Source organism: Salmo salar, unplaced genomic scaffold (assembly GCF_905237065.1).
Source record: "Salmo salar unplaced genomic scaffold, Ssal_v3.1, whole genome shotgun sequence".
In the NCBI taxonomy this organism is placed as follows: domain Eukaryota; kingdom Metazoa; phylum Chordata; class Actinopteri; order Salmoniformes; family Salmonidae; genus Salmo; species Salmo salar.
This window is the reverse complement of record NW_025547630.1, coordinates 4,665-14,966: the sequence shown is the minus strand read 5'-3', so window position 1 is coordinate 14,966 and position 10,302 is coordinate 4,665. Positions and strand designations below refer to the sequence as shown.

Here is a 10,302-nt window from a genome sequence, read left to right as displayed (position 1 = left end):
ACTGACAGGTCAACACTACTGACAGGTCTCACACTACTGACAGGTCTCACACTACTGACAGGTCTCTCACTACTGACAGGTCAACACTACTGACAGGTCTAATACTACTGACAGGTCTAACACTACTGACAGGTTTAACACTACTGACAGGTCTAACACTACTGACAGGTCTAATATTACTGACAGGTCAACACTACTGACAGGTAAACACTACTGACAGGTCTAACACTACTGACAGGTCTAACAGTACTGACAGGTCTAACACTACTGACAGTTCTAACACTACTGACAGTTCTAACAGTACTGACAGGTCTAACACTACTGACAGGTCTAACACTACTGACAGGTCTAACACCACTGACAGTTCTAACAGTACTGACAGGTCTAACACTACTGACAGGTTTAACACCACTGACAGGTCTAACACCACTGACAGTTCTAACACCACTGACAGTTCTAACACCACTGACAGTTCTAACACTACTGACAGGTCTAACACTACTGACAGGTCTAACACTACTGACAGGTCTATCTAAGGTCAGTCTACACAGAAGTTAACAAATCATCTGTCCACCACACAGCCTGATCTGACAGAACTCTTATTCAGATCACAAAGTAGTCACCACATTAGATTAGACAGTTTTACAGTAAGTTTCTCTTTATCCGAAAAAATAGTTTTTCACATAAAACTTTGTATTGCGTTTTTTCCCAATACAGCACACTCCTCTTGTAAGAATAACAACCATGATTCACCCTGGATAATTGATTCTTAAAGAATGTATTCTTAATTGATTCTTAAACAATTGATTCTTAAATAATGTATTTTTAATTTATTCTTAAAGAATGTATTCTTAATTTATTCTTAAAGAATGTATTCTTAATTGATTCTTAAAGAATGTATTCATATTTGATTCTTAAACACTGTATTCTTAATTGATTCTTAAACAATGTATTCTTAATTGATTCTTAAACAATGTATTCTTAATTGATTCTTAAACAATGTATCCTTAATTGATTCTTAAACAATGTATTCTTAATTGATTCTTAAACAATGTATTCTTAATTGATTCTTAAACAATGTATTCTTAATTGATTCTTAAACAATGTATCCTTAATTGATTATTTAAAGGGAAGCACATAGCGTAGGCATATTTCAGTCCTGTAGTTTCTGGAAATGATTTGTGTATTATCTTAACCCCCAAAATGACCTCCTGATAATGTCCACTGAACTGACACATGTTTTACTCACACGCACACACACAAGCATGCGCACACGTGCACACGCGCACATGCACACAGGGATTACTTCACTTTCAGAGACCCTTTTGATTGGCAGATCTGAATACCAGGGTTGTTGCCATTAGCCACATTTCCAATATTAAAGTATGGGAACAGTCTCTCAGTGAATCTGACTTTAAGAGTGTAGATAGGTGTCATGAGTTTGGGGTCGTAGAAGGACACCTCCCCTCTGTTGTAGTCCAGCTGCACTCTGATCCTCTGGGGTCTCCTCTTCAGAGCGATGATGTCACCTCCTCCTCCTATGTACGTCCCACTGTGCTGCGATATACACCACATTCCATTCTTTGGTGTTGCATCACGCTCCCGCTTCCTGTCAATGGACTCTTTAGCCACGCCCAAAACCCAGTCAGGATGGTCCCCCACCTCCAGCTCCCAGCTGTGTGTTCCTGAGCTGAACCCCTCAGAGCCAAGAACATTTGTGTACCTCATAAATCGCTCTGGGTTGTTAACGAACGGCTGGGATGTGCCTGGTCTTCTCACACTGGTCAGATCATCAGTCAGAGAGAGACTGGGATGTGCAGTGTTTGGGTCCAGAATCACAGGAGTGTATTTGAGGATCCCCTGCATCTTCTCCCAGACTCTGAACTGCAGGTTTCCCAGGTGTTTGGCCTCGTCTATCAGAGCTCCTGAGACCAGCTGTGGATACAGCAGTAAGTACTGGGATCTTTCCTTTGTGGTCTTGAAGTTCTGCAGGAATGAGATGTCTTCAGCTTTCAGCTCCTCCTCTATGGTTCTGATTGCGTCTGAAAGTGATGATATCTTTCTGCTCATCTCTTCAATCTTCTTTTTCATCATCTGACTCTTCTGCTCCTCTTCCTCCCTCAGTGCTGCTATCCTGGCTGCCTCTTCATCTCGTAGAAACTGGTGAAGCTTCTTAAACTCGTAGTTAATCTGTTTCTCTGTGTGCTGAACCTGACTTTGAATGTGTTCTGCTGTTTTATCACAGGTTAGTTTAATGTCATTAAAGAGCTCTAGGTTCTTCTGTAAGGGCTTCAGGGCAGTGTGCAGTTCCTCCTTAAGCTCCTGGACAACCTCATCTACAGGGACACAGTCATGAGATTTATGTACCTTTGAATCGCGACACACCAAGCAGATAGGCTGTTTATCCTTCAGACAGAAGAGTTTGAATTTCTCACTGTGCAGACTGCAGAGCACCTCAGACTCAGCTGAAGCTCTCTGACTCCCCTCCTGTATCTCAGACCCAACTGAAGCTCTCTTGCTTCTCTCCTGTAAGAAGGCTTCACATGCGTCATTTAACGCCAGGTTACGAGGAGGTTGAGTCGTAGCTATAGGAAATCTTCTCCTACAAACTGGACATTTCCAAGGTTTCTTATCCGCCCAGTATTCCTGCTGACAGACTTTACAGAAGCTGTGGCCACATGCCAGGATGACAGGATCCTTGAAGATGTCACAGCAGATAGGACAGGAGAATCTGTCTTCTGGTAGAGATGATCCGGATGCCATTATCTCACACTGCTCCTCTCCCTGTTCTGTAACAGCTTCTGTACTTTACTCTCCACAGCTTCCACTTTTCAAGGGAAAGTAATCCACTCAAATACAGTCCCAAATCCCCCCCCCTCCCCCAAAAAAGGTGAAGCTGCACTTGGAGATGACAGTTCTGACAACGATATGTCCTTCTAAAATCTCTCTGTCTTACCACATGAACCCCCCCCAAAAAACCCATTGTGGATTCAGCTAGAGCGGAACACCGTAGAGCTCAACGTGTAACAGTAGTGAGCTGTACTCAGCTTGCCCTCAGCGTTTACAGACAACCAAGAGTGGTTAGACAGGTAAGTTGTGTGTTTCAGTTTGATGCCAACAAAGCCCTGATCAGCCAATCAGCGATGACATTTTGAGAGGTCGTTTACATTTTGGGTTATCAAGAAACCTTTATATCATGCTGGAAAAAGGATTGGTTGAACTTGTGTAGTGGTGTAACTATAGGAGAATGACTGGAATGTAATAGCTGGTTTTACATATAATGACTAAGGTTTTTTAATGGTATCGGTCAGTGCCCCTCAAAACATACAGGGAGTGATCACACCTCTGTTGGTACTAGTGACAACAACAAACAGTAACTCCCTGTTGACACCACAGTAAGCTGGGTGGCTTGGTTCTCCTATCCTTACGGGGACCGAAAATCCTCAAAAGTCCCCACAAGTATGGTAAAACAAGGAAAATATGCTCTCTCCTGGGGCCATTTCATACGTCCCCATGAGGAGAAAGGCTATTTTAAACTTAGGGGTTTGGATTAGGGTTAGGGTTACGGTAAGGGTAAGGGTTTAGAGGTTAGGTTCAGGGTTACAGGTTAGGGTAAGGTTTAGGGTGAAAGGTTAGCGGTTAGGTTCAGGGTTATAGGTTAGGTTAAGGGTTATTTTAAGGGTTAGGTTTAGGGTTAAGGGTTAGGTAAGGGTTACGGTTAGGGTTTAGTGGTTAGGTTCAGGGTTACAGGTTAGGGTAAGGTTTAGGGTAAGGGTTTAGTGGTTAGGTTCAGGGTTACAGGTTAGGGTAAGGGTTATTTTAAGGGTTAGGTTTAGGGTTAAGGGTTAGGGTAAGGGTTACGGTTAGGGTTTAGTGGTTAGGTTCAGGGTTACAGGTCAGGTAAGGTTTAGGGTAAGGGTTTAGTGGTTACGTTCAGGGTTACAGGTTAGGGTAAGGGTTATTTTAAGGGTTAGGTTTAGGGTTAAGGGTTAGGGTAAGGGTTAGGTTTAGGGTTAGGTTTAGGGTTAGGGTAAGGGTTAGGGTTATGGGTTAGGTTTAGGGTTATAGGTTAGGGTAAGGGTTAGGTTTAGGGTTAGGTTTAGGGTTAGGGTAAGGGTTAGGGTTATGGGTTGGGTTTAGGGTTATAGGTTAGGGTAAGGGTTAGGTTTAGGGTTAGGTTTAGGGTTAGGGTAAGGGTTAGGGTTATGGGTTAGGTTTAGGGTTATAGGTTAGGGTAAGGGTTAGGTTTAGGGTTAGGTTTAGTATAGGTTAGGGGAAGGGAAGGGTTATTTTAAGGGTTAGGTTTAGGGTTAAGGGTTAGGTTTAGGTTAAGGGTTAGGTTTAGGGTTATAGGTTAGGGAAAATAGGATTTTGAATGGAAATACATGTTAGGGTCCCCAGAAGGATAGAAACTGTAGGGAGCTGGAAGTGGCACAGTACTGTTTATTTCTGTCAAGTACCGATAGTTAACATTTATATTTACATTTTAGTCATTTAGCAGACGCTCTTATCCAGAGCGACTTACATACATTTCATTTCATGCATTTAATGTTTTTTTTTTTGTACTGTTAACAAGAACAAGCTCTCAGGATGTCTGGAATCAAACCTATTTACCACACACACACACACACACACACACACACACACACACACACACACACACACACACACACACACACACACACACACACACACACACACACACACACACACACAAAGCAGGAAGCAGATGATTCAGAATGAAGCAGCACCTGTGTTAACTAAGACCAGAGGTAGATCACATGACACCTAGACCAGAGGTAGATCACATGACACCAAGACCAGAGGTAGATCACATGACACCTAGACCAGAGGTAGATCACATGACACCTAGACCAGAGGTAGATCACATGACACCTAGACCAGAGGTAGATCACATGACACCTAGACCAGAGGAAGATCACATGACACCTAGACCAGAGGTAGATCACATGACAAGACCAGAGGTAGATCACATGACACCTAGACCAGAGGAAGATCACATGACAAGACCAGAGGAAGATCACATGACAAGACCAGAGGAAGTCTCACCAGGCCAGGACCATAATGGCTGAAGGAAGTCTCACCAGGCCAGGATCATAGTGGCTGAAGGAAGTCTTAACAAGGTGAACTATGTAAACCAGTTACAGCAGCAGGAGGTAAACACTGAGGTAAGTGGACACTAGATGTGCCAAGTAGCATGCTGCTACTGCTGCATAGTAGCACCTTTCTCTCTCTCTCTCTCTCTCTCTCTCTCTCTATTTCTCTCTGTCTCAGTGTCTGTCTCAGTCTCCCTCCCCCTCTCTCTCTATTTCTCTCTGTCTCAGTGTCTGTCTCTCTATGTCTCAGTCTCCCTCCCCCTCTCTCTCTCCCTCCCTCCCTCTCTTTATCTCTCCCTATTTTTGCCATTTTAATTCCAATGTCTTTTCTCTGCCTTTGTTTTCTTGCAGGGATTTCACTACGCCGCCACAAGACTATGTCTGCCTCCCAAGTAGCAGACTATTCCCATATAGTGCACTACTTTTGACCAGAGCCTATGGGGCAATATATAGGGAACAAGGTTCCATTTGGGACACACTTTATGGGATCAGCTCACAGGCTTAGACTTGCTACTACACAATGTGTTCTCTTTTACTTCTCTGTTCCTCTTCCCAGGCTGATATAGTCCAGGTCTGGTCTAGTGGGATCTTCTCTGTTCCTCTTCCCAGGCTGATATAGACCAGGTCTGGTCTAGTGGGATCTCTGTTCCTCTTCCCAGGCTGATATAGTCCAGGTCTGGTCTAGTGGGATCTTCTCTGTTCCTCTTCCCAGGCTGATATAGTCCAGGTCTGGTCTAGTGGGATCTTCTCTGTTCCTCTTCCCAGGCTGATATAGACCAGGTCTGGTCTAGTGGGATCTTCTCTGTTCCTCTTCCCAGGCTGATATAGTCCAGGTCTGGTCTAGTGGGATCTCTGTTCCTCTTCCCAGGCTGATATAGTCCAGGTCTGGTCTAGTGGGATCTTCTCTGTTCCTCTTCCCAGGCTGATATAGACCAGGTCTGGTCTAGTGGGATCTTCTCTGTTCCTCTTCCCAGGCTGATATAGTCCAGGTCTGGTCTAGTGGGATCTTCTCTGTTCCTCTTCCCAGGCTGATATAGTCCAGGTCTGGTCTAGTGGGATCTTCTCTGTTCCTCTTCCCAGGCTGATATAGTCCAGGTCTGGTCTAGTGGGATCTTCTCTGTTCCTCTTCCCAGGCTGATATAGACCAGGTCTGGTCTAGTGGGATCTTCTCTGTTCTTCTTCCCAGGCTGATATAGTCCAGGTCTGGTCTAGTGGGATCTTCTCTGTTCCTCTTCCCAGGCTGATATAGACCAGGTCTGGTCTAGTGGGATCTTCTCTGTTCCTCTTCCCAGGCTGATATAGACCAGGTCTGGTCTAGTGGGATCTCTGTTCCTCTTCCCAGGCTGATATAGTCCATGTCTGGTCTAGTGGGATCTTCTCTGTTCCTCTTCCCAGGCTGATATAGTCCAGGTCTGGTCTAGTGGGATCTTCTCTGTTCCTCTTCCCAGGCTGATATAGTCCAGGTCTGGTCTAGTGGGATCTTCTCTGTTCCTCTTCCCAGGCTGATATAGACCAGGTCTGGTCTAGTGGGATCTCTGTTCCTCTTCCCAGGCTGATATAGTCCAGGTCTGGTCTAGTGGGATCTTCTCTGTTCCTCTTCCCAGGCTGATATAGTCCAGGTCTGGTCTAGTGGGATCTTCTCTGTTCCTCTTCCCAGGCTGATATAGTCCAGGCTGATCTCTGTTCCTCTTCCCAGGCTGATATAGACCAGGCTGATCTCTGTTCCTCTTCCCAGGCTGATATAGACCAGATCTAGTGGGCTGCCAAGCAATCTGACAGAAGGTTTAGTTGAAAACCCATTTACAGAATAGTATCATCTCCCTCACACAAAAGGCTTTAAATGTCGAACACCGCTCAGGAAAATCAATTAGAGACATGAAGACAGATTTCTGCAACTCCCTCCATTCTACATACCTATTCTACTTCCCTCTTTATTTTTCTCTCCTTCTATTTCTCTCTCTCTCTCTCTCTCTCTCTCTGACCCTTAACAGGATACAATGACCCCAGCTTCAATACTCTGCCTCTGGCCAATTCAAATAAGGAATTTGGTTCAGGCTCTGTGAAGCTGGGTGTTAATTGGATGATGGGCTGTGTGAGCTGGTCTGGATTCCAGGCCTCTGGGTGTGTGTGTCCTTCCCATATTATGTAGATACTGTGTTATGTAGGTACTGTGTTATGTAGGTACTGTGTTATGTAGATACTGTGTTATGTAGGTACTGTGTTATGTAGATACTGTGTTATGTAGGTACTGTGTTATGTAGGTACTGTGTTATGTAGGTACTGTGTTATGTAGGTACTGTGTTATGTAGGTACTGTGTTATGTAGATACTGTGTTATGTAGATACTGTGTTATGTAGGTACTGTGTTATGTAGGTACTGTGTTATGTAGATACTGTGTTATGTAGATACTGTGCTATGTAGATACTGTGCTATGTAGGTACTGTGTTATGTAGGTACTGTGTTATGTAGGTACTGTGTTATGTAGGTACTGTGTTATGTAGGTACTGTGTTATGTAGATACTGTGTTATGTAGATACTGTGTTATGTAGATACTGCGCTATGTAGATACTGCGCTATGTAGATACTGCGTTATGTAGGTACTGCGTTGTGTAGATACTGCGCTGTGTAGATACTGCGCTGTGCAGATACTGCGCTATGTAGATACTGCGTTATGTAGGTACTGCGCTGTGTAGGTACTGCGCTGTGTAGGTACTGCGCTGTGTAGATACTGCGCTATGTAGATACTGCGCTGTGTAGATACTGCGCTATGTAGATACTGTGTTATGTAGATACTGTGTTATGTAGATACTGTACTGTGTAGTGTGTGTGAGCTGTAGCACTGCTGTGAGTGGGCCGAGGATGTGTAGGGGACAGACAAGACACAGAGCTCAGACCCTCTCTACCAGACCTGTAGGGCCCAGACCCTCTCTACCAGACCTGTAGGGCCCAGACCCTCTCTACCAGACCTGTAGGGCCCAGACCCTCTCTACCAGACCTGTAGGGCCCAGTAGAGCCCAGACCCTCTCCACCAGACCTGTAGGGCCCAGACCCTCTCTACCAGACCTGTAGGGCTCAGACCAGAGTGCTCGGGATTGATCTCTCTCTCTCTCTCTCTCTCTCTCTCTCTCTCTCTCTCTCTCTCTCTCTCTCTCTCTCTCTCTCTCTCTCACTCTCTCACTCTCACTCTCAACTCTCAACTCTCAACTCTCACATTATGGCTGCAATTGTCATTCTGACCAGTAGGGGCAGGCTTTCATTGTTGATTTTGTTGTATATAGCAGTCCAGTATACGCCTGTGCTGCAATCCTTAATCCTCCCTGTCCAGTTCCATTCCTCCATGTTGGGTTCATGTTCAGTTCCCATGCTCCACCCAAGCCCCTCCCCTGCTCCACCTTAGCCCCAAACCCCTCACTGTGACTGGGCTACAGACAGACAGATTCCAGGTCACAGCTGCTCTGTTCTGTTATAGCAGACTGGAAGGCTGACTACATCAGTACTACAGCTGACTACATCAGTACTACAGCAGACTACATCACTACTACATCAGTACTAAATCAGTACTACAGCTGACTACATCAGTACTACCGCTGACTACATCAGTACTACCGATGACTACATCAGTACTACCGATGACTACATCAGTACTACCGATGACTACATCACGACTACATCAGTACTACATCAGTACTACATCAGTACTACATCAGTACTACAGCTGACTACCTCAGTACTACAGCTAACCACATCAGTACTACCGCTAACTACATCAGTACTCACATCAGTACTACATCAGTACTACCTCAGTACTACAGCTGACTACCTCAGTACTACCGCTGACTACATCAGTACTACCGCTGACTACATCAGTACTACCGCTGACTACCTCAGTACTACAGCTGACTACCTCAGTACTACAGCTGACTACCTCAGTACTACAGCTGACTACCTCAGTACTACAGTTGACTACATCAGTACTACAGCTGACTACCTCAGTACTACAGCTGACTACCTCAGTACTACAGCTGACTACCTCAGTACTACATCAGTACTACAGCGACTACATCAGTACTACGGCAGACTACATCAGTACCAAGCAGACTACATCGTACAACAGCAGACTACATCAGTACTACATCAGTACTACAGCTGACTACATCAGTTCATCAAGTACTACAGCTGACTACATCAGTACTACAGTTGACTACATCAGTACTACAGCTGACTACATCAGTACCACAGTTGACTACATCAGTACTACAGCTGACTACATCAGTACCACACTGACTACATCAGTACCACACAGCGATTACATCAGTACTACAGTGACCACATCAGTACTCAGTTGACTACATCAGTACTACAGCTGACTACATCAGTACTCAGCTGACTACATCAGTACTACAGTTGACTACATCAGACTACAGCAGACTACATCAGTAACAGCAGACTACATCAGTACTACATCAGTACTACAGCCGACTACATCAGTACTACATCAGTACTACAGCTGACTACATCGGTACTACAGTTGACTACATCAGTACTACAGCTGACTACATCAGTATACAGTTGACTACATCAGTACTACAGCTGACCACATCAGTACCACAGCTGACTACATCAGTACTACAGACACATCACCGGTACGCAGACACATCAGACAGTTGATACATCAGTACTAGCACCGACTACATCAGCAACAGCTGACTACACCAGCGTAAGGCCACAGTTGACCACATCAGTACAGCCGACTCGTCGGCACCACAGTGACCCCATCAGCACTACATCAAACCACAGCCGACCACATCAGTACTACAGCTGATCCATCAATACTACACCGACACCGTACCGCACCGTACTACGGACTACATCAGCACTCGTGACCACATCAGTACTACAGTGGGACACATCGGTACCACATCAGTATAGCCTACTAGTACCTGACCACCACCACAGCTGACCACACCAGTACTACAGCTACATCAGAACAACAGTTGACCACTCAGTACAGTGATACATCAGTACTACAGCTGATTACATCGGTACTACAGCTGACTACATCATACTACAGCGTCATGCGTTCTTCTTCTGAGGTTCTCACATTCAGGAGATAAGTATGTGAGGGACTGTCCAATGGGCTTTGAAAGCACTGCAAAATAAAGCAATTCGCACCCACATGCAAGAG

The 10,302-nt window shown here is 44.9% G+C and overlaps 1 protein-coding gene across 1 annotated transcript; it reads right to left on the bottom strand.

Annotated features, from left to right (window-relative positions):
- Nucleotides 1-635: 635 nt before the first annotated feature.
- On the bottom strand, nucleotides 636-2,871 carry LOC106595187 (zinc-binding protein A33-like). The gene has a single exon (XM_014186567.2). The coding sequence runs from the start codon at nucleotides 2,761-2,763 to the stop codon at nucleotides 1,303-1,305; it is 1,461 nt and encodes a 486-aa protein (XP_014042042.2). The 5' UTR covers nucleotides 2,764-2,871; the 3' UTR covers nucleotides 636-1,302.
- Between the last annotated feature and the right edge of the window lie 7,431 nt (nucleotides 2,872-10,302).